We start from the raw sequence: 24,476 nt of genomic DNA, 5'->3' as shown, positions 1-24,476 counted from the left end.
ATTGAAAGATTCCCCCATCCCTTACAATATTAGCTATAAAAACCTCGGGATGGATGATTATTATGTGGGACCGTTCAAAACAAAAGTTTGAACTATTTCATTGTGGTTCCACACCCTTTCATTGTTGTTCCATACCCTTTCATCCCCAGAGAGGATATGAGGAGGAGTGTGTGTTAACAGTACTGCTGTTAAAACTCTCATCCCCTACCCCCAACAAGGTGATTTAAGGACCAGTATAGAGAAGTGTGTTTGTGACTATGCTGTTATATGGACACACAACCCCCTGAAAAGTTGATAGAAGATGTTTTTGTTTCCACGTGTCACCCTACTGCTTGTGACTAAGCAATCAGTTTAGTGTACTCTCGCTGCTAGTTTGACTCTTTCTACTGCTGAAAGGATGATGTGCAGCACTTAGTCTTTGGGGAAGGACACAGGGTGGAGGGGCTATATAGTTACCTAACTTCTCTCTTCTAAGCTGAGTGCTTTCCTCTGCAGATTGATGAACTTTTTCTGGAAGACTTTCACAAAACAGCATCCCAGCTTTTTAAGGAGTTTGATTACCAACCAGTAGCTGCTGCGAGTCTGGCTCAGGTACACAAAGCAACATTGGAGGATGGCACACCTGTCGCAGTGAAGGTGAGTACAACAAGAGGCAGAATAACTTTCAGCCCTCTAATCTGCTTGCTTTAGCTCTGATTTTCCACAGTTGCTGCCTTGTAAGCTCTTATGTGCTCTGAGAGTGTTTTCCGTTGCATTTGCTGTCATGTGCTCGTGTAGCATTTCCTGGGTACCTGCTCTTTCTGTGTGCTCTTTTAAAGTCTTGCACCTTTTTTTCAGGTGCTTCAGTGGTGTACCTAGGACTGAATGGGCCCAGGTGGAAAAATTAAAATGGGCCCCCAATGTAGTGAGGATTGGGGTGCAGGAATACCTTCAAAGCTCCAGTAAATGAACCGTGCAAAAAGCAAACTGACCTGTAGAAAATCTATCTCGGTAAATCCAAATCTATAATGGAAATAGAAACTGAAATGCAAGATCAGAGATGCATGTTTCCCAAAGCTGACTTATTATGATTAATATATTCAGAAGAAAATACATTCATCCCAGTGTGTCTTTTCTGCTTTTCTCTGCTTTTTTTTCTTTTCTAGAATGTCCTTTCCTTTTGACATTTATTCTTCCTGTGTCCACAATCTATCATTCCTCTATGTCCCTGTGCTGTCCAGCACCTGCTATGCTATGCTATTTATACCTTATATACTTCTCATTAATCCATAATGGATTTCTCGGTGGTTTACATATTCAAGATAAAACTCTTCTCATGAAGAGGAAACTACAAGTTAAAAATCGACAATTATTATACTGGATATATTATACTTAAAAACTCCTTAAAACCAGACTCCTTAAGACCAATAATCACAAGATTATTAATACTCATACATAGAAGTCTTTAAACATTTCCAAATAGAAGTGGTAACACTTGTTTATATCCATAGGTAAGGGAATTCCAAAGTCGTGCTACTTGAATTGAAAATAAGCTGTCTAATTTTTGTAGTTCCTTTCTTGTGTTGTCTACTCTGTTTGGAGTGTCCACTTTGTTGCAAATTTTTGTGTTGTCTGCAGAAAAGCAAACTTTTCCTTCTGAGGTTTTGACAATATCTCCCACAAAGACATTGAACTGAATCAGTCCCAGGGTTGATCCCAGAGGCACTCCAGTACATTTTGTGAGTGAATTTCGTTGACCAATATGCTTTGTCATCTGTCAGTCAATCAATTTCTGATCCAGTTCACCACCTTGGGACCCATTCCCAGGCAGCTTAGTTTATTCACGATCCTCCTAAGAGGAACTGTTTATGAAAGGCTTTGCTGAAATCTAAGTAGTCCATATCAGTGCATGCCTTTGATCTAGATTTCAGGTCACTCAGTTAAAGAATTCAATCAGATTCATTAAGCATCATCTTTCTTTGGTAAAATCATGTTGCCTTGGATTTTGCAACCCATTGGACTCTAGAAACTTCACTATCCTTTCCTTCAGCAGCATTTCCATTACTTTCCTACCACCATGGAAAAGCTTGCTGCCCTGTGGTTTCCCACTTCTTCTCTGTTACCACTTTTTTGAAGAAGAACCCCACCAGCCCTTCTCCAGTCCAGTGAAACCTCCTTCATTTCCAGGAATCTGTTAAATACATCCTTTAGAGGACCTGCCAGAACCTCTTGGAGCTCTCTCATTATGACAGGATGTATCTTATCTGACCCCATAGTATATCCACTTTTAGTTTATTAAGTTGTTCATAATCACTTTCTAATGAACGGTTTGATATCTGCTCCATTCCTAATGTGCTTTTGTCAGCCCTTCTCCAAGGGAAATACATCTGGTGGTCAAAAATTTAGGATATAGAACTTTACCCCTTCCCTGAGAGTAATTATAAGTGGCAGATGCAAAGGCTAACATTCTCACCCCCTACAACAACATATGTCTCCCTTCCCCTCCCTGGACATCAAGTCTCCCTCACTCCCCCCTCGATTCCATCCCTGGCTCTTACCAGGAGCCCCTTGTGGTCTGGTAGAAGCAGGAGAGTTCCTTGGTCACTCCTGCTCCATTCAGGCCTCTGTTCAACAGGATGTCCATGACCCCTAGTGATAATCTTCTGCTACTACCACTAGGAGTCAAGCTGCCTAATAAGGCTAGACCACCAGGGATCCCTGGTAAGAGCTGGAGGTGGGATCAGGAGGTACTACTGCTACTACTATTGCTAATCATTTCTATAGCACTACTAGACATACGCAGCGTTGTACACTGGACATGAAGAGACAGTCTCTGCTTGATAGAGCTTACAATCAAATTAGGACAGACAAACAGGACAAATAAGGGAATTACTAAGGTGGGAATGATAAAACAGACATGGGTACTGAACAAGTGAGTAAGGGTTAGGAGTTAAAAGCAGCATCAAAAAGGTGGGCTTTTAGCCTAGATTTGAAGACGGCCAGAGATGGAGCTTGATGTACCAGCTCAGGAAATTTATTCCAGGCATATGGTGCAGCAAGATAAAAGGAATGGAGTCTGGAGTTAGCAGTGGAGGAGAAGGGTGCAGATAAGAGATGAGGTCAGTCAAAGGATCTTGATGTACACTTTTAGGTTAGGAGTGATGTTTCTTCTTGATGTCAGGGGAGGTGTTGGGGGGACCTTCTTGATGTGAAGTTTTGGCAAGAGGTGCTGGTGGCACAGGAGGAATATTGTTGAGAGAAGCAATTTTAAAATGCTGTTCTTACGCACAAATGGGGAAGAACAGGACCCTGCTTGTTCCCTCCATGTAGCTTTTTAAAACTGCTGATCCTCACTGGACATGCAGGTAAATACACATGCAGCGCTGCACATCCTTACATGTATTTTACAAGAGGCTTCAGAGCCTTTGTAAACTACAGGGGGAATTGTGTACATCCCAACCTAGACATTTCAATTCCCGTCTCCATAACGTCCTAAAAAGAGTCATATAATCATATACAAACAACATACACACAATCCCATCCAACCCCTCTCCAATCTAGTTGAGACCAAGGTATGAATAATGTTTATGAGATTGTCTCATCTGAAAAATGGTCATAGTTGGAAAATTATTTTAATTGTATAAAAAAAACAAAAAAAAACCCCAACCAAACAATTGCAAGTAAAATTAAATAGATTGGCACCACTAGTTGTGGTGCATAAACTTACTGTTGCCCTGCTTTCTTTTCCCAGGTGCAGTACATCGACTTAAGGGATCGGTTCGATGGTGATATTTGGACACTGGAGCTACTTTTACAGATTATCGAGTTCATGCATCCAGATTTTGGGTTCAGTTGGGTTTTAAAGGTATGAGAGATGTTTATTATGCCCCATTGGGCTCATTTGTTCAAGTCCGTGATGATGATAAGTGACTTTCATTCATGTTGGTTAATGTGAGATCCATTAGGGGCAAACCTTTATTAATTTTCAAGCTGGTTTGTTACTCTCATATCGGCATGTGACTGAGTGTTTGGGTTTCTGACCCAGATGCAATGTTGTTCTAAATACTACATTTGGAAATTGCAGGATTGCTCTGCTTCAAGGTATGGTTATGTTTTCAATTTTCACTAAAACGTTTACCAGTATGTCATCAGATAGTGGACCAGTTAGAAGGTCTTTTATTATTCTTTAGTTATTTGTTTGCCTTGTTTACTGTCCTCCTGGTCTCTTAACTGATTTGTCTGATTTAGTAGAATTGTTTTTAACTTTGAATATTTATTTTCATTACATATTTATATTAGATAATTTTAATCTATGTTTTGATCAAATCCCTCTTTCCACTGTGTGTCAGAGCATTATTTTTAACCTTTCAGAGTGTCCTCCTATCATTCTCCTTTTACTAAGCAAGTAAAGAGTAAGAGAGAAATTGGATTGATAAAAAGAATTATGGCTGCTTATGCTACAGTTGGAAAACGTTTTAGATCTTTTCCTGGGAATTGATTGATAGTTCACTTTACTACTACTACTACTACTATTTAGCATTGCTAGAAAGTTCTTTAACCAATGTAGCACCTTTTAGAGATCCATTACTGTTTGTAAAAAACCATTTGGTTTCTTGGTTTACCAAGGCTTTGTGTGAGTATGAGTAATCTTTTCAGAAAGCTGAGAGAGATTTTTTATTTATTTGTTTGTTGCATTTGGCGGGGGGAAGAGGGGTTGGTGATTGAGAGGCTAGGATGGGGGAGGGCAGACTTATACGGGGTCTGTGCCGGAGCCGGTGATGGGAGGTGGGACTGGTGGTTGGGAGGCGGGAAATACTGCTGGACAGACTTATACGGTCTGTGCCCTGAAAAAGACAGGTACAAATCAAGGTAAGGTATACACATATGAGTTTATCGTGGGCAGACTAGATGGACCGTGCAGGTCTTTTTCTGCCGTCATCTACTATGTTACTATGTTACTTATGTATTTGTACCCCATATTTTCCCACCTATTTGCGGGCTCAATGTGACTTACATGGTGTTCGCCAAGCCTCAATCAATCCACGGCTTCTCCCGCATTTGTGGATTTTCCAGCCAATAACCAGTTGAGACTATGCTGCTGTGGAGGCTCCTGAGCAGGCAGTTCACCTCCATCTGTCCCCCCCTCTCAGTTGCCAATGTCACGGGGATATCTCAGTCCATTTCCCCAGTAGCCAAGCACAGGTGCTCCAGCATGGTGGTAGGCTTGGGAAGGCCTGTTTAAGTATTTGATACTTTCTGTGAAGTGTTCTGTCCTTCCTCGGTGACCAGCATGGCCCAGGGTCTCTCTCCAGTTCCCTCCAGAGACTCACCTATATCAGCCACCACTCTCACTTCAGGTGGAACTCCGTTGGAACTGCAGATTTTTTCTCCATAGTCCTATTCCTTATCTGACCTTGCCCAGGCATCTGGTCCAGGATGCCTTCCAGGCCACCCACAATGATGACGTCGGGGGAAATGCTGGCACCTGATCCTATAGCGCCATTGCCTCCCCATTTTTTATTCAGTATTTCTGGTGAGTTCGGACCTCCAGATCCCGAACTGATCTGCAGACTCTCTGGCTGAGGCTGTTCCGGGTCAGCTGCTACTATCCCCTCAGGATCTTCCCCCAAGAAACTCACGGCTGTTGCCTCAGCCACCTTTGTAGACTGGTCTTCCTTGCTCTCCTCCTCAGCCTCTGAAATCTCTGCAGCGAGGGTAGATGCACTCTCCTCCTTATACCACCCCTTACCGCATTCTTGGTAACAGAGGCACACTGGGGACGAACTGTCCCAATGAGTGCATGTCGAGCCCTCCTGGACCCCCATTCTAATGGAGCTGTGACCACTTTCCTGTAGGGCATTGAGCTTGTACTTGACAATATCCAGGTGCAGCGTCAAAACCGCTATCTGAGCTCGGTATTCTTCCTTATCCTCTGGGGTGAGCCCACTGAGTTCCTCCCCCTTTTCCCCCAAGTGTGAGAACCACCACCATGATTCAGCACTCTCTTCCACCCTTTCTTAGGTACTCATAGTTCTGGTGGGATTTCTTGGGTCTGTTTGAGCGATCTTTTACTGGGCAGGAAATTTCAAACTTGTACTGGGTCGGTACCAACAATTTTACTCCCATTTTTAAGCCATAATTCTAAATCTCAGGTCTGCAAACTCAGTCTTTGTGGTATTTGTAATCCACACTGAGAGTTATTTCTCTCCGGCCGCGATAATAAACCGCCAAATTTGTAATCCACTGGTATTGACGATCTTCTCTTCAGCCTTCCAAACACCCCATGTCAGGCACTTTTTTTTTTAACCTGTGAGGCAGTGGGAGGGGGGGGGAACTCAAGTTTAACCACAGCTGAGAAAGGGACCTGAGGAAAACTTTGAGAGATGAGGTGTGTGTGTGTGTGGGGGGGGGGGGGGGGGGGGGGGGGGGTCATATGTAAAATGTCTATTTCAGCTAATATCCCTAGGGTTAGGTACTTTCTTTGTTCCTAGTGAGCTTGCAATCTGCCTGGGGCAGTGGAGGATTAAGTTAGTTGCCCAGTATCACAAGGAGCTGCAGCAGAAATTGAACCCAGTTCCCCAGGTTCTCAGCCCACTGCACTAACCATTAGGCTACTCCTCCACTCCAAGTTTATAGAACTGTCTTTCCATTAACAGCTCAAAGCATGTCATTTCCCTCTCAAAGTCCTTCTTAAAGCAAGCTGAAATTAAGAGGGGATGCAGTTGCAGATAAGCAAAACATTCATGTAAGATTAAAGTTCCTTTCTAAAATCCACTTCCCTTCTCATAGGGTGATAATTTTACCCTCCAGCTCTTTGACAAAGATAAAAACCCTTCTGGTTCATGTTGGGGACATAAAACACACTCTATTGTATGTCATCAAAACTGAAAGAGACCTGTAGTTCAAGAAACTGCACTTCTGGTCTCATCTGTTCCAATAAATTCACTAGCAGCTCACAAATTCACATACGTAGTATCATCCATTATGTAACATAAAACAAAACAAATAACAGTGTTCATACACAATAAACAAAACCACCCAACAAAAACTCTACCCATACCCATTAGAGCCTGACAGTCAAAATTCTTCCTTAAAGGCCTCACTCAGAAGCTCTTGCAAACAAATAAGCTTTCAAATATTTCCTAAAACATAAGTAAGGACATTTACTCCAGAGGGAAAGAATTCCAAATTATGACACCAGTAATTAAAAAAAAATAGACAAACTATAAGCATTCAGTCTCACCAAAAGGAATGATATCGCAGTCAACAACAGTTTGTCTGCAGAGCAAAATGGCAAAATGGCTGATATAACTGAAAAGATGAAATGAGGAGCAAAGGTAAATCCTTATTTAAAACACTGTAAACAAGTGATACATTTTTAAATTGAATCCTCCATTTAAGCAGCAACCAAAGAAACTTCCCTCTTGTCTTTCCTCTCCCCTGTTGGAAGCTAAGATTGTGGGAAAGCTCAAAGTGCAACCGCTTCTTATCTTTCTTCAGCAAGCACATTTCTTGCACCAAGCATGTATAGTCTTTTTGACAGACTGCTACTTTAGAAGCATCTGCTTCTCAGCATCGAGTTCATCCCCTTCACACTGATAAACCACTCTTAGATCACCAGCCATCTGCTGCTAGTTTCATACTTCTTCCACACAGTGGGGCCTTGGTAGCTCTTGGATTGCATTCTATGCTGTTCCTTACTCTCTTTTCCCTTGGGCCCACCCTCTTGACCTTACAATCCCTTAATCTCTCTGGAACCGATGACTTAGTATCTCTTGCTCCAGCAACTCATCCTGGAGGAAGATGAACCCTGCCAAGTCTCCACAGGTCTACCCTCTGATCGCCTCCCCCATCCCACCCCTCCTTTCCATTCCTTCATTCTACCAACAAGTTTAGTATGAACCCTACAATTCAGCTGTCTTCCATGTATGTGCTAGTCTTGCAATGTATTTTAAAGCTTTCACCCATGCACTTTCTCTTTGCCCCAATAACCAAATCACTCAGCAGCCATCCGTTTTGCCACTTCTTGCCATTCTCACTCCTCTCCTGCCATTCTGAGTGTCTGGTGCAAGGTATAAGGGAGCCTTGTAAATAATGACAGCCATGTGGAGTGTGAGGAGGATGCTGAGGAGGAGATGGTGTGTCTCTGTCCAATAGAAGTGATGAGGGAATGAAAGCCTGGGAGAAAGAGAGGAAAAGGGACAGATGAAAACCACTGAATAATAATTTTGTAGTTAACAGGTGTTTATGTAAAAGGGCAGAGAAGGGGTCTAGCTCAAATAGATCTGTGTGTGAGATGTGCCTCAGTGGGATATGAATTGTATCCCCTCTTTTATGCATGACGTAGAAGAGATCTTTCTGCCCTACATCAGTCCTGGAAGATCTGAATATGAGAGAATGTCTCAGCAGACCTTTCTTGTTCCAGCGGTATGCAGATTGCTGCTGTCACCCTCATACATCTCATTTCTCTCTTTCTGGTGGGCTTCTTTTCAGGATTTAAAAGGAACATTGGCTCAGGAGCTCGACTTTGAGAATGAGGGACGGAATTCAGAGCGCTGTGCCAGGGAACTGAAACATTTTAAATATATCGTAGTGCCCAAGGTGTACTGGGAACGAACAAGTAAGGTAAGTCCCACTGCTATCCAGCCTTTCATAAGTTGTACCCTCTTATCACAGTGCAACTTGCTGCTGGGCCTCTGACAGGTTGTTTTTCTCACTATTGCCTTCTAGGCTCTTAATGGCAACGCTAGAGAGCACACCAGAAAATTTCTTTGATGGTGACGATTTGGCAAATTGCTGTAAATATAGAAGATGTAACAGATCAAATTGATAAATTAAAGAGTAACAAATCACCAGGACTGGATGGTATTAATCCCAAGAGTTCTGAAAGAACCCCAACAGCAAAAAAGGCAGTTCTATAAACTTCAGGAATCGGGTTCAGTTTCAGCTGCAGCTCCTTGTGGTACTGGGCAAGTCACTTAATCCTTCATTGCCCCAGGCAGATTGTGAACCCACTAGGAACAGAGAAAGTACCTATACATAATATATGTAAACCACTTTGTACTGTAGAAAATGGTATATCGAATGCCTAATCTTTTATACTTTTTAGAATAATAGCAGTTTTGCATGTAGGTACCCATGTAATACTAGCAGGGCACCTAAGAACTTTCTGAAAATACCTACTTTGCTTCCATAGTACACAGGCAGAGCATTGGTGGGGCTCCCATATAATACTAGGTCATTTAGGCACCCACTCTTCCACCACCTTCTGCTACCTGCTAAATGTTAGACACACCAAAATTGGCATATGCTAGTATTCGATAAGGACACCTAGATGGAATTCCTTTTCAGATTGTTAAAAATGAAAGAAATTATAGACATATCAACCTGACACTGCTGCAGAGCAAAACTGTAGAAGCTATTTTTAACAAATTGCTAGCAGTATAGATAAACGTGGCTTCATGGGAGAGAGTCGGCATGGGCTTTAACAAAGATGAGCCAATTAATACGATGTATCTGGATTTTCAGGAAGCATCAATAAAGATGAGCCATTTAATACAATGTATCTAGATTTTCAGACAATGTCAGAAAAGATAGCCATTTAATACAATGTAACAAAGTGTCAGTAAAGATGTATCTGGATTTTAAGGAAGCGTCAGTAAAGATGAGCCAATTAATACGATGTACCTGGATTTTCAGGAAGCATCAGTAAAAATAAGCCAACCAAGTAATACGATGTATCTGGATTTTCAGAAAGCGTCAGTAGAAACATAGAAACATGACGGCAGATAAAGGCCATATGACCCATCCAGTCTGCCCATCCTCTGTAACCCCCAATTCTACCTGTTCCTAAGTGATTCCACATGCTTATCCCATGCCTTTTAAAATTCTGGAACAGTCCTCGACTCCACCACCTCCACTGGGAGGCCATTCCACGCCTCCACCACCCTTTCTGTGAAGTAATACTTCCTTCCATATCATCAAGCTGATCAATCCATAGACTGGTGGGTTGTGTCCATCTACCAGCAGGTGGAGATAGAGAGCAAACTTTTGCCTCCCTATATGTGGTCATGTGCTGCCGGAAACTCCTCAGTATGTTCTCTATCTCAGCAGGTGGTGGTCACACACAGCAGCAGCTCTGGCTAGGCCTCCAAGCCTAATTCTTAGGTTTTGTTGAGTGCCTGGGGTTGAGGGCTCTTTTGAGCAAGTGCAAACCTGGTGGTGCCAGGTCCCTCCTTTTCTCCTCCCTCCCGCTGGCTCCGTTAAAAAAAAAAAAAAAAAAAAATTTTGAACGTCCTTAAAGGCGTTTATTTCGACGTTTATTTAAACGTTTATTGCAGCTACTCACTGGGACACCAGGTCGTTACAGCTCGGAGCGGCAAGCAGGTAATTTTTACCTTTTTATAGCGGGCAGGGGGTTCCCCGATTCTTCTCCTCGTGGCATATGGCGTCGGAGGGCGAGGGCGCAAAGAGTCGCTCCCCGGATCGCTTGAGCGCTTCTAGAGGGGATGCGGGGGTCTTAAAGCCTGATTCGCCCTTGTTGGGTGACAGTTTCGTGACCGATCAATGTCCCGGTCCTTCCTCCGGCGTGGCGGTTTTCCCCGCCATAAACGCCCATCCCCCGCTCCTCGCCTCCGCCATCTTGGCCGGCCACGCGGCTCGGACGGCTTCTTCTTGGGCCGCCCTTGAGGTTGGAGACAATGCCATGAAACGCCCTTAATTTGGGCGACGGCACAAAAGCGGCTAAAGTTAAGCGCCGTTCTTCCCGCGCGGCTCCTTCGCGGAGTGTCGCGCCGGACGCCATTTTGGATGCGCAGCATGTCCTCTCCCCCCGCCTCTTGCGAGCGCCGGTTGAGGTGTGCGTCTAGGGCTGTAGACCAGGCTGCGGAAGTGCACAGTCTGGGGGGTTTCTCCCCCGAGTTTGTTTTGCTGCTGCATCAGGCCTTCCTTATGCAAAACGCTGCCCCTGCTCCCTCGTCTGGTAAAGAGGTTGAGGTTCCCAGAGGTAAACGCCCTCGGGTTGATTCCCAGGCCTTGGAGGACTTTGTCTCCTTCGATGTAGATGAGGGCAGCGTATCTGAGTTCTCCCAACGTTCCTTTGCGGATTCCTTGGAGGAGACGGATCCCCGCTCGGATGGAGCGGATGACCCCTCTGCAGCGCGGCTTTTAGCTCAGAGGATTTGCCAACCTGTTGATACAGGCCATGGACACTTTGAAGATTTCCTCTCCGGAGGACGTCTCTCCCTCAGCCCCTGTTGGCTCTGCCATTATGCTGGGGACGAAGCGCCCGCCTAGAACCTTCCACGTGCATGATGCCATGCACACCTTAATTTCGGCTCAATGGGATGTCCCTGAAGCGAGCCTTAAAGTGGCTAGGGCTATGTCCCGCCTCTATCCTTTGACTGAAAGTGAACGTGAGGCCTATCTGTGGCCTACCGTGGATTCTTTAATCACTGCGGTGACTAAGAAAACGGCGTTGCGGTGGAAGGTGGCACGGCCCTAAAGGACGCCCAAGACAGAAGATTGGAGGCGGCCTTAAGGTCGTCCTTTGAGGCGGCTGCTTTAAGTTTGCAGGCCTCAGTTTGTGGCTCCTATGTGGCCAGGGCGTGCCTGACGATGGTGCAGCGGGCTTCCCCCTCGGATCATTCCTTGAGGGCTGATTGGCCGGCCCTGGAATCGGGCTTAGCCTATTTGGCAGACTTGCTGTATGATGTCTTGAGGGCCTCAGCCAAAGCATGGCTCAGACAATCTCTGCGCGGTGGTGGCTTTGGCTGAAACATTGGTCTGCTGACCACGCCTCTAAATCCCGCTGGCTAGATTGCCTTTAAAGGCAAGCTGCTCTTTGGGGTCGAGCTGGACAAAATCGTGACCGATCTCGGCACGTCTAAGGGCAAGAAGTTACCAGAGGTCAGGGCTCAGGCTAGTACTCGTCCCGGTACCTCCAGAGGACGGTTTCAGGAAGCCCGTCGGTACCGCCCGGGCAGGTCGGGTTCCTCTGCCCCCTCTTCCTTTAAGAGGAATTTCTCCCCCAAGCAGCATTCCTTTCGCAGAGGACCGCCGTCCCGGAGGTGCTCCCTCCGGTCCTCCCCCAGGGTCTCGTACCCAATGACGGGGCCTTGGTCCACGCCCCCAGTGCAGATTGGAGGACGGCTGTCCTCGTTTCTGGGCGAGTGGACCACAATAAACTTCAGACGCTTGGGTGCTGGAAGTCATCAGAAGACGGCTACAAGCTAGAGGTTCTGCCGACCCTTAAGAGACGGGTTTGTACTCTCTCCCTGCAAGTCTCCGGTCAACAGCTGTGGCGTGCCAGCCGACTTTGGACAATCTGATCCGCCTGGGTGCGGTCTTCGGTGCCAGAAAGTCAGCTTGGCAAGGGGCGTTACTCCATTTACTTTGTGGTACCAAAGAAAGGAGGTTCTGTCCGGCCTATCCTCGACCTCAAAGGGGTCAATCGGGCCTTGAAAGTGCGGCACTTTCGCATGGAGACTCTCCCGCTCTGTTATAGCGGCAGTGAAGGCAGGGAGTACCTGGCATCCTTGGACATCAAGGAAGCGTACTTGCATATTCCCATCTGGCCTCCTCATCAACGCTTTCTGCGTTTTGCAGTCCTGGGCCGACACTTCCAGTTCAGAGCCCTCCTGTTCGGGTTGGCTACTGCTCCGCGGACCTTTTCCAAGTAATGGTGGTCATCGCGCCTTCCTGCGAAAGGAAGGAGTACAAGTCCATCCTTATCTGGACGACTGGTTGATCCGAGCCCCCTCTTATGCAGAGTGCGGCAAAGCTGTGGACCGGGTAGTTGCTCTTTTGAGCTCCCTGGGATGGATCATCAACTGGGAGAAAAGCCAGCTGCGCCCGACTCAGTCCCTGGAGTATCTGGGAGTTCGACACCCAAGTGGGCAGAGTGTTCCTGCCAGACAATCGGATTGTCAAGCTTCAGGCTCAGGTGGACCAGTTCCTAGTAGCCTCTCCTCTTCGGGCTTGGGACTATGTGCAGCTGTTGGGCTCTTGACGGCCACGATGGAAGTAGTGCCTGGGCAGGGCTCATATGAGACCACTACAACAATCTCTGCTGCAGCGCGGACTCCGATGTCGGAGGATTATGCTGTGCGCCTTCCCATTGGACCCAGCAGTGCGCAAGGCGCTGAGCTGGTTGATGCAGACAGACAAGGTTGTCTGCGGGAATGCCTTGGTGACCCCGGAGTGGATTGTCGTCCTGACGGACGCCTCTTTGTCGGGCTGGGGAGCCCACTGCTTGGAAGGACAGGCAGGGCTCTGGTCTCCTGCAGAGGCAAAGTGGTCTATTAACCTCTGGAACTCAGAGCCATTCGGTTGGCGCTTTTGGAGTTCATCCCGGTACTGGTGTTGAAGCCGGTACGGGTCCTGTCGGACAATGCCACTGCTGTGGCCTATGTCAACCGTCAGGGAGGTACCAAGAGCGCCCCTCTAGCCAAGGAGGCTATGAATCTATGCCAGTGGGCAGAAGCGAACCTGGAGCAGCTGTCAGCGGCCCACATGCCGGAGTCATGAATGTCAAGGCGGACTTTCTCAGTCGCCATACCTTGGAGCCCGGAGAGTGGCAGCTATCTGCTCAGGCGTTCTTGGAAATCACGAAGCGCTGGGGCCAGCCGAGCCTAGATCTGATGGCGTCATCGGCCAATTGCCTAGTGCCGCGCTTTTTCAGCAGAGGGCGGGACCCTCGATCCCTGAAAGTAGATGCTCTTCTCCAACAGTGGCCGACACAGGAGCTTCTCTATGTGTTCCCGCCCTGGCCCATGTTGGGCAGGGTGCTAGACCGGGTGGCAAAGCATCCCGGCAGGGTAATCCTGGTGGGTCCGGATTGGCTCAGACGTCCCTGGTATGCGGACTTGATCAGGCTCTCAGTCGACGATCCTCTGCGGCTGCCAGTGGAGCAGGGCCTGTTACATCAGGGTCCCGTGGTGATGGAGGATCCCTCCCCCTTTGGTCTTACGGCCTGGCTATTGAGCGGCAGCGTCTGAGAAGAAGGGGCTTCTCAGACAAGGTCATCGCACTATGCTGAGAGCGAGGAAGCGCTCTACTTCTACTGCTTACGCCAGGGTTTGGCGTATCTTTGCAGCGTGGTGTGAAGCAGGCTCACTTTCTCCCTTCACTGCTCCAATTTCTTCAGTGTTGGCGTTCCTGCAAGAAGGTCTGGAGAAAGGCCTGTCGCTCAGTTCCCTTAAAGTCCAGGTAGCGGCTCTTGGCTTGCTTCAGGGGCCGCCTGAAGGGTGCTTCCCTGGCTTCGCAGACAGATTGTGTGCGCTTTCTCCAAGGAGTTAATCACCTGCGCCCTCCCTCTGCCACTCAGTGGTGCCTGCGTCGGAATCTCAACCTGGTGCTAAGAGCATTGCAGAAGCCCGCCTTTGAACCCTTGTCGAGGGCATCTCTGAAAGAACTGACGTTTGAAAGCAGTCCTTTTTGGTGGCTACTATCCTTCAGCCAGAAGAGTTTTCCGAGCTCCAGGCACTTCATGTCGAGAGCCCTTTCTGCAGTTCACATGAGGCAGGAGTGACCTATTCGCACAGTGCCTTCCTTCCTGCCCAAGATTGTTTCTCGCTTCCATGTGAATCAGCAGCTCTGTCTCCCTTCCTTTCCGTAGGAGGACTATCCAGAGGGTAACTCTGCTCTTAAATATCTGGATGTGAGACGAGGTCATCATCAGATACTTGGAAGTCACCAATGAGTTCCGGAAATCGGATCATCTGTTTGTCCTGTTGCAGGTCCTCGTAAGGGTCTGCAGGCTGCTAAGCCTACAGTGGCAAGATGGGTCAGGAAGCCATTGCAGCGGCTTATGTGGCCGCAGGGAAGGTGCCGCCTATCCAGCTGAAGGCTCACTCCACTAGAGCTCAGGCGGCCTCGATGGCAGAGGCCGGGTCCGTCTCCTTGGAAGAGATATGCAAGGCGGCAACTTGGGCTTCGGCTCATACATTCTCCAAGCATTACCGCTTGACTGTGGCTGCACGGGCGGAGGCCCGGTTTGGAGCTTCAGTGTTGCGGTCAGGGATTTCAATGTCCCGCCCTGGGTGAGTACTGCTTCGGTACATCCCACCAGTCTATGGATTGATCAGCTTGATGATATGGAAGGTAAAATTATGTATCATACCTGATAATTTTCTTTCCATTAATCATAGCTGATCAATCCATAGCCCCTCCCAGATATCTGTACTGTTTTTATTCTGGTTGCATTTCAGGTTCAAGTTTAGTCTTCAGTTACTTCAGAAAGACTTCGTGTTCAAGTTTTTTCACTTGGATTCTTCAAGAGTTGAGACGAGTTTGTGTTACAGTGAGCTGCTGCATTCCTCTCCCCTCCGTTTTACGGGGCTGGATTGAGATTTAAATTCTGCCGGCACTCCCTCCCGCTTCGTGCGGCTGTAGGGCAGCTTTGTACCCCTCCCGCTTCGGCGGTGTTAGGGTCAGTCAGCTCCTCCCGCGGTTGCGGTTGCAGGATAAGCCAGATCCCCCCGCATCGGCGGGTGTGGTGTCCCTCCCCCGCTCCGCGGGGATGAGCTGGACGGATTCCCCTCCCCCACTTGTGTGGGGATGAGCTGGGTTAATTCCCCTCCCCCGTTTCGGCGGTGGTGAGCTGGGCAGAGTGTCCCTTTGTGGGTGTAATTCTCTAAGTGCTGAGTCCTGCGGATGGAGCTTTGATATCGACATACTGAGGAGTTTCCGGCAGCACATGACCACATATAGGGAGGCAAAAGTTTGCTCTCTATCTCCACCTGCTGGTAGATGGACACAACCCACCAGTCTATGGATTGATCAGCTATGATTAATGGAAAGAAAATTATCAGGTATGATACATAATTTTACCTTAGGTTACTCCTAAGCCTATTCCCTCTTGACTTTGTCATATGCCCCCTCATTCCAGAGCTCTCCTTCATTTGGAAAAGGCTCTCTTCCTGTACATAAATGCCCTTGAGATATTTAAACGTTTCTATCATGTCTCCTTTCTCCCTCCTCTCTTCCAGCGTATACATGTTGAGGTTCATAAGCCTGTCCCTATAATTTTTACATTCAAGACCGCTTACTAATTTTGTAGCCGCCCTCTGGACTGACTCCATCCTGTTTATATCTTTCCATAGATGCGGTCTCCAGAACTGCATGCAGTACTCCAAATGGGGCCTCACCAGAGACTTATACAATGGCACTATCACCTCCTTTTTCCTGCTGGTCATGCCTCTCTTTATGCACCCAAGCATCCTTTTGGCTTTGTCCGTTGCTTTTTCTACCTGTTTGAAAGCTTTAAGGTCATCAGACACAATCGCCCCCAAGTCCTGCTCTTCCTTCACAGACTGAAGTACTTCACCCCCTATACTGTACCATTCCCTCGGATTTTTGCGACCCAAGATCCTCATAGTGACGTGGAGGTGTATTTTCAAAGCACTTAGACTTACAAAATTCCATAGCAACCTATGGAACCTTGTAAGTCTAAGTGCTTTGAAAATGAGCCGCATAGTAACCTAGTAGATAATGGCAGATAAAGACCTGTACAGTCCATCCAGTGTGCCTGAGGAGATAACTCATTACATAAAGTATGAATTGATACCACGTATATATATACCTACCACGTATATATATACCTGATCTTGATTTGTCCTTGCCATTTTCAGGGCATAGACCATAGAAGTCTGCCCGGCACTGTGGAGGAGTTGCCTCGTGGTTAGAGCACCGGTCTTGACATCCAGAGGTGCCTGGTTCAGATCCCACTGCTGCTCTTTCTGATCTTGGGCAAGTCACTTAACCCTCCATTGCCTCAGGTACAAACTTAGATTGTGAGCCCTCCAGGGACAGGGAAACACTCACCTTACGCTACTACTGAAAAAGGTGTGAGCAAAATCCAAATAAAATAAATAAATAAGTCCTTGTTCTAAAACTTTTGAAGTTGTTATCGAACCCCTTGAAAAGCTCCATTCCAGTCCATCCAAATCTATCCAGCCATGATCATGGCACAAACCGTAGAAGTCTGCCCAGTACTGGCTTTACTTCCCAATTACCAGTGTTGCCACCTAGTCTCTGCTAAGCTTCTTTGTCTTGATTCCTTCTAAACAGTATTCCTATATGTTTATCCCACGCATTTTAAAATTCTGCTATGGTTTTCATCTCCACCAATTGCTGTGGGAGAGTATTCCAAGTATCCACCACCTTGTGGTAAAAAAAATACTTCCTGATATTATTCCTGAGTTGCCTCCCTTCAACTTCAATTCATGTCCTCTAGTTCTATCACCTTTCCTTTTCTGGAAAAGGTTTGTTTGCAGATTAATACCTTTCCTCCAGGGTATACATGTTCAGGTCATCAAGTCTCTCCTCATACGTATTGCTATGCAAACCACATATCATTTCATTCACTTTTCTTTGAACCGCTTCCAGTCTTTTTACATCTTTAGCAAGATATGGCTTCCAAAACTGAACACTATAGTCCAAGTGGGACCTGACCAATGACTTGTACAGGGACATCAACACCTCCTTTCTTCTACTGGTTATACCCCTCTCTATGCAGCCTTGCATCCTGGCTGCGACCACCGCCTTGTCACAATGTTTCACTGCCTTGGGATCCTTAGAAGGTCCTTTTCCTCCTGAACCTAGCTTACCAATCTCTCTGCTGCTCTAATCTTTCTGCTGCTATTTGGTACATATCTTTTGGATTTTTGCAGCCCAAGTACATCACTGCACTTCGCATTAAGTTTTAACTGCCAGACACTTGACCATTCTTCAAGTGTTTGGAGATACCTTCTCAGTGTTGCTCCCAAGGTATCCACTCTATTGGCTATCTTCGTGTCATCCGCAAAAAGGCAAATTTTCCCTTCTAATCCTCCAGCAATGTGTCTCACAAATACATTAAACAGAATCTGCCTCAGCACCGACCTCTGAGGCACTCCACTACTCACTTTCCTCTGATCAGATTCCATTTACTACCACCCTCTGTTGTCTGACCATTTCCAATCCATTTAACCACTTTGGGTCCTAAGTTAAGTCCTCTCAGTTTATTCACAAGTCTTCTGTGAGGGACTGTATCAAAGGCTTTGCTGAAATCCAAGTAGATTACATCTAGCGCATGTTCTTTATCCAGTTCTTTGGTCACTTAGTCAAAGAAATCAATCAGATTTGTTTGGCAGGATTTTCCTTTGCTAAAGCCATGTTGCCTTGGATCCTGTAACCCATTGGTTTCTACAAAGTCAACTATCCTTTCCTTCAGCAGTGACTCCATTATTTTTCCTACCACTGACATGAGGCTTACCGACCTGCAGTTTCCCACTTCTTCCCTGTCCCCGCTTTTGTGAAGAGGGACCACGTCCACTCACCTCCAGTCCTGAGGAACGTCTCCCTCTCTAAAGATCTATTAAATAAATCCTTAAGAGGTCCCACCAGGACTTACCTGAGTTCCCTCAGTATCTTGGGATGTATCCCATCTGGCCCCATAGCTTTCTCCACTACCAGATTTTCAAGCTGCTTATAAATGCTTTATTCTGTGAATGGTGTAGTAGCCACTCCATACCCATATATACCCTCGGCAGCCGACCACGGTCCTTCTCCAGGATTTTCTTTGGTGAACGTTGAAGAGCAGCATTTGTTTAGCACATTTGCTTTATCCTCATCACAGTCAACATAGTTTTACATTCCAGTCCTATATTTTCTCCATTCCCCAATATATCTGAAAAAGGCATTAGCAACGAAGGTTTTTAGAGTGTTATGGAAACTATGTTGTATTAGATCTAATTTTAAGGCTGAGGTGTTTAGAATGATTGTACAGACACTGCTGCTTGCTCATATCGACTATTGTAATATTGTTTATATGGGCTGTAAGGATACACTACGGCATGTTTAATATTTAAGGTATCAAATTTTAATAGAACCACACCTTCAACTGCACTGATTGCTTTTTAGTTATGCTGTTTAGTTTTTTTAATTGTGCATGGTGGTGTTCCAAATTACATAACGGGTCTTATTCATTTATCAGTGAGAAATGTATGGCCAGAGTCTAGGTGTCTTTTAGCCTCACACTACCCAGAACCATTGAAGATGACGGTTTATAGAAGATTTTTTTTCAGCTACTTTTGCATATAAAGTAGGTAGCAAATGGAATGCTTGCCTGAACAGAGTGAGAGCTCTGGACCAGCTCTTTGTGTTGTGTTTGTGAGTGTCATCTGCTGTACTTTCTTTCCCGCAGTACTGGGCATGGAAGCTTTGTCTGGCCAGTATGTGACATCAGATGCTGTTCCTTGGTTAACAGAGTGGATAAGGGAAACCTATCTACCATCTAAGAGGCTTCTGTGTGACTGTGTCAGCTTGCCTGACTAGCGTGAGAGCCCTGGACATGTTCTTTGTACTGTGTTTGTGAGTGTCATCTGCTCTACTTTCTTTCCTGCAGTACTGGGCGTGGGAGCTTGCTCCACCCAGTCTGTGACATCACTACTACTACTATTTAACATTTCTAAAGCGCTACCAGGGTTACGCAGCACTGTACAATCTAACAAAGAAGGACAGTCCCTGCTCAAAGGAGCTTACAATCTAAAGGACAAAAAAGTGCAGTCAATCAAATTGGGGGCAGTCTAGATTTCCTGGATAGAGGTACAATGATTAGGTGTTATGACCCGGTAGTAGTGAGCCCCTGTGCCCCGACTGAGCACGGCAGAGATGGCGTGACACCGCACTCGGTCAGGCAGCCAGACAACCCCTAGCTTCACCTGGGAAGCGACCACCGTTCACCGGGAGTTGAGCTCCCAGCTGCAGGTAGCCACCAGGACTTCTGGAACCGGCGGGGTTGCACGGCCACTGACCAGAATAGCAAGAAACAGACACAGTCCAGAACCAGAACTCCAACAGGCAAAGAATAGTCAATTCAGTCCAGGGTCAAGGCAGGCAGCAAACAAGCGTAATCCGAGAAGACTAGCCAAGGTCCGGTACACAGGAAATCAGGAACAGAAGAAAGTCGGTGAACAGCACTCCGACAGCAACTCCTCAGAACAAATGAGGCCGAAGCAACGAAGGACTGAAGGCAGGGCTTTAAGTAGTGGAGGAATTAGGCTCAAGTATGTGCAGCTGATTCAAGATGGCTGCCCCCATCAGCAGAGGTGCCTTCGTTCAAATATGGGCTTCCTTCCTGACCTTGTTACTCCAAGATGGCTGCCCCCTCCTGAGCTAGCCAAGATGGCTGCTGTCCTTGATCCAACCCGGATGACGGCTGCCAGACATAGGAAACTGAAACCGACCCTCCTAAGACTGAACCTTGTCCCTTTTGAACGAAGCTGAGGAATGACTTAGCCAGGAGGAGCTTCGAACAGGTGAGAGACGTAACATTAGGTGCCGAAAGCAACATTGAAGAGGTGGGCTTTGAGCAAGGATTTGAAGATGGGCAGGGAGGAGGCTTGGCGTATGGGCTCAGGGAGTGTATTCCAAGCATAGGGTGAAGCGAGGTAGAAAGGGCAGAGCCTGGAGTTGGCGGTGGTGGAGAAGGGTACTGAGAGGAGGGATTTGTCCTGTGAGCGGAGGTTACGGGTAGGAGCGTAAAGGGAGATGAGGGTAGAGAGGTAATGAGGGGCTGCAGATTGAGTGCATTTGTAGGTTAGTAGGAGAAGCTTGAACTGTATGCAGTACCTGATCGGAAGCCAGTGAAGTGACTTGAGGAGAGGGGTGATATGAGCATATCGGTCTAGGCGGAAGATAAGATGGGCAGCAGAGTTCTGAATGGATTGAAGGGGGGATAGATGGTTAATTGGGAGGCCAGTGAGGAGTAGGTTGCAGTAGTCAAGGCGAGAGGTGATGAGAGAGTGGATGAAAGTTTGGGTGGTGTGCTCGGAGAGGAAGGGGCGAATTTTGCTGATGTTATAGAGAAAGAAGCGACAGGTCTTGGCTGTCTGCTGGATATGGGCAGAGAAGGAGAGGGAGGAGTCGACGATGACTCCGAGGTTGCGGGCAGATGAGACGGGGAGGATGAGGGTGTTGTCGACTGAAATAGAGAGTGGAGGGAGAGGAGAAGTGGGTTTGGGTGGAAAGACAATGAGCTCGGTCTTGACCATGTTCAGTTTCAGGTGGCAGTTGGACATCCAGGCAGCAATGTCGGATAAGCAGGCTGATACTTTGGCCTGGGTTTCCACAGTGATGTCTGGTGTGGAGAGGTAAAGCTGGGTGTCGTCAGCATAAAGATGGTATTGGAAACCATGAGATGAGATCAGTGAGCCCAGTGAAGAGGTGTAGATTGAAAAAAGAAGGGGTCCAAGGACAGATCCCTGAGGAACTCCAACAGAGAGTGGGATGGGGGTGGAGGGAGATCCATGGGAATGTACTCTGAAGGTACGGTGGGAGAGATAAGAGGAGAACCAGGAGAGGACAGAGCCCTGGAACCCAAATGAGGATAGTGCAGCAAGAAGTAAATTATGATTGACAGTGTCAAAAGCGGCGGATAGGTCAAGGAGGATGAGGATGGAGTAGTGACCTTTGGATTTGGCAAGGAACAGGTCATTACAGACTTTAGTGAGTGCCGTTTCTGTCGAGTGAAGAGGGCGAAAACCGGATTGAAGTGGATCGAGGATGGCATGAGAAGAGAGAAAATCAAGGCAGCGGCTGTGAACGGCGCGTTCAAGTATCTTGGAGGGAGATGGGGCTTTAGTTGGAAGGACAGCAGACTCTTCCATTATTAACAGAGTGACTAGGGGAAACCTAGCTACCAGGAAACAAGATAGTCATTCTTGTGTGTCTCTATTTTAAAATTATTTGTTAAAAGAAAGGTATCTTTACAGAGAATCTTTTACAGAGAGTCTTCCTATTAGGAACTGAAAAATACTTGTGATAGTTTTCAGTTATCTGTCAATCAAGTCACAGGAACTGATTAAAGGGGCAGTTGAAAAGGGCCCTATTATCACACTATTTGCAGTGTGTGTCATCTGAACAACACAAGCACATAAGAAGCCACATTTTCACTTCTTTCTCCAGAAGTGAGGTCTTCCAGAGCAGGACAAAACTTCATTGGCAAGTTATTTTCTGGGAAATTGCTTTTAAACTTGAGAAAGGTAGATTTTGAGTTAAATAAGTTATCTCAGTTTATTTTTAAGTTACTCTACTTATTTAGCAAAGGCGGTTTAAGGAATTTATGGTTTTCTTTGTTTAGCATTTAATGTTAAATAGTAGTAGTAGTAAAGTCTCCTAGTACAGTAGCAGTTAAGGGACTATTTTAGAGTTTACCATAGCATCAGTGTAGAGCAGAACTGTCGCAGGAATCCCCAATATAAAGTTTTAACTTTTGTTTTGCAGCACAGCTTAGCCAGTTCAAATAAGGAATACAGAGCTGATAGTCACAGGAAACCCCAGTTTAGAGATTTAACTTTAGTTTTGCATCATAGCTTAGTTTCCACAGTATAAAACCCTTTTCCATATAGTTTTAAAACTTGAACTTTCTGACCATAACCTAGAACATTAACAGATAGCCTCTAGAAGGCACAGCAGGGCCTAGTTTAGTCTTCAACCCCACCCCCACCCCTAGCACAACTCTCTTCTAATTATTCTAATTAGGATAGCAAGAGAGAGAGTCCTCTTACAGAGTTTTAATTACATTTCATTACTTTCAAGGAAGAAAACACTAAATAAATCACACAGTATACCACATAAGCTATATTAGACTAATATCCTTAGTACCTTAGCAAGTTTTAAATTATTGAAAAACTCAAAAATACTAAGATGGAGGCAGCAGTCCATCAGCGAGAGGTTTGCAATCCAGTCTTTTGCATTGAGTGTCACATATATGATTATCTCCCAGTTAGTGAGAGGTTATATGTGTGTGCCCGTTGCAGGCTAGAGTAGCAGACTTGGTGGAGCTGAGGGAGATGGAGAGGTACATAGAGGAGACCTACAGGGACATTGTAGAGATGTCCCACCTCCAGTCTGGCAGCCCCTTTGCTGCCTTGGAGGAGGGAGGTCTCCTAGAAGGAGAGCAGAACCCTGGTGAAGTAGGAAGTACTACTGTAGCCAGGACCTGCCTACCAGGGGATGCACTATCCTCACACACCGAGGATATGTCTCCAGGAACTTCTGCCCTTGCGGAAAGGGTTAGGACAGCTGTTGTAGTTGGTGATTCAATCATTAGGCATGTAGATAGCTGGGTGGCTGGTGGACGTGAGGATCGCTTGGTCACTTGCCTACCTGGTGTGAAGGTGGCAGACCTCACATGTCACCTAGAAAGGATCTTACTACTGGGGAGAAGCCGGCTGTCTTAGTACATATGGGTACCATTGACATAAGAAAATATGGGAGGAAGGTTCTGGAAGCCAAATTTATGCTCTTGGGTATAAAGCTGAAGTCCAGATCCTTCCGGGTAGCATTTTCAGAAATGCTCCCCGTTCTACACGCAGGACCCAAAAGGCAGAACTTCGAAGTCTCAAAGCCTGGTTGAGACAATGGTGCAGGGATGAGGGATTTAGATTTGTTAGGAAATGGGCAACATTCTGGGAAAGGGGGAGACTGTTCCGAAAAGATGGGTTCCACCTTAACCAGGATGCTGGTGCTAACTTTTAGAAAGGAGATAGAGCAACTTGGGGAAGGGGGAGCCGACAGTTGCCCAGGAGCTCATGGTTCAGTGTGGAGTATTCTTGAAGAATCCTAGTAGAGAGGTTTCAACAATGCTGAAAGTAAGCTGGTGTGCTTAATGAGAGAGCAGGATAAAGAATGCATTTTATCCCCATCAACTTTTAAGCAGCTTGTAGATTCAAGGAAAAAAACACAATTTGAAGTGCCTGTATACAAATGCTGGAAGCCTAAATAATAAGATGGGAGAATTAGAGTATATAGTACTAAATGATGAAGTAGATATAATAGGCATCTCAGAGACTTGGTGGAAAGAGGACAATCAATGGGACACTGTGTTAACAGAGTACAAATTGTATTGCAATGATAGAAAGGATCGAATTGGAGGGGGGTTTGTGCTGTATGTTAAAGAGGGAATTGAGTCAAATTAGAATAAACATTCCACTTGAAACAGATAGCAGTGTAGAATCATCATGGATAGAAATTCCATTTATGAAGGGAAGGAGTATTCTTGTAGAGCTGTACTACCGTCCATCGGGACAGAATGAACAGACAGATGAAGAAATGTTTACAGAAATTTGGAAAGCTGGCAAATTGGGCAAAACTATAATAATGGGTTTCAATTATCCCAATATTGACTGGCTAAATGTTATATCAGGGAGTGCCAGGGAGATAAAATTTCTAGATGTAATAAATGACTGCTTCTTGGAGCAACTGGTCCAGGAACCGACAAGAGGAGGAGCAATTTTGGATGTGGTGTGCAGGACATAGTACGAGAGGTGGCGGTGTTGGGTCGTTCCCCTGGGAAGCAGTGATCATAACATGATCAAGTTTGAGCTACTATCTGGAATGAACCCACAAAGGAAACCTATGGTAGCTGCATTTAATTTTTGAAAAGGCAACTATAATAAAATGAGGAAAATGATTAAAAAGAAGCTAAAAGGAATGGTTGCAAAGGTTAGGAC

General features: G+C 46.2%; 1 protein-coding gene across 1 annotated transcript in view; it reads left to right on the top strand.

The window, feature by feature from the left end:
* Positions 1–24,476, top strand: part of ADCK5 (aarF domain containing kinase 5) — a 186,032-nt gene that overhangs the window by 92,058 nt on the left and 69,498 nt on the right. Inside the window, exons 6-8 of the mRNA XM_030220653.1 lie at positions 496–636; positions 3,731–3,844; positions 8,473–8,604. Coding sequence (XP_030076513.1) covers positions 496–636; positions 3,731–3,844; positions 8,473–8,604 — 387 coding nt within the window. The remainder of the gene's footprint in view (positions 1–495; positions 637–3,730; positions 3,845–8,472; positions 8,605–24,476) is intronic.

The sequence above is a fragment of the Microcaecilia unicolor genome, chromosome 1 (assembly GCF_901765095.1).
Source record: "Microcaecilia unicolor chromosome 1, aMicUni1.1, whole genome shotgun sequence".
NCBI lineage: Eukaryota > Metazoa > Chordata > Amphibia > Gymnophiona > Siphonopidae > Microcaecilia > Microcaecilia unicolor.
Note: the sequence above shows the minus strand (reverse complement) of the source record. Positions and strands in the feature narration are given on the sequence as shown.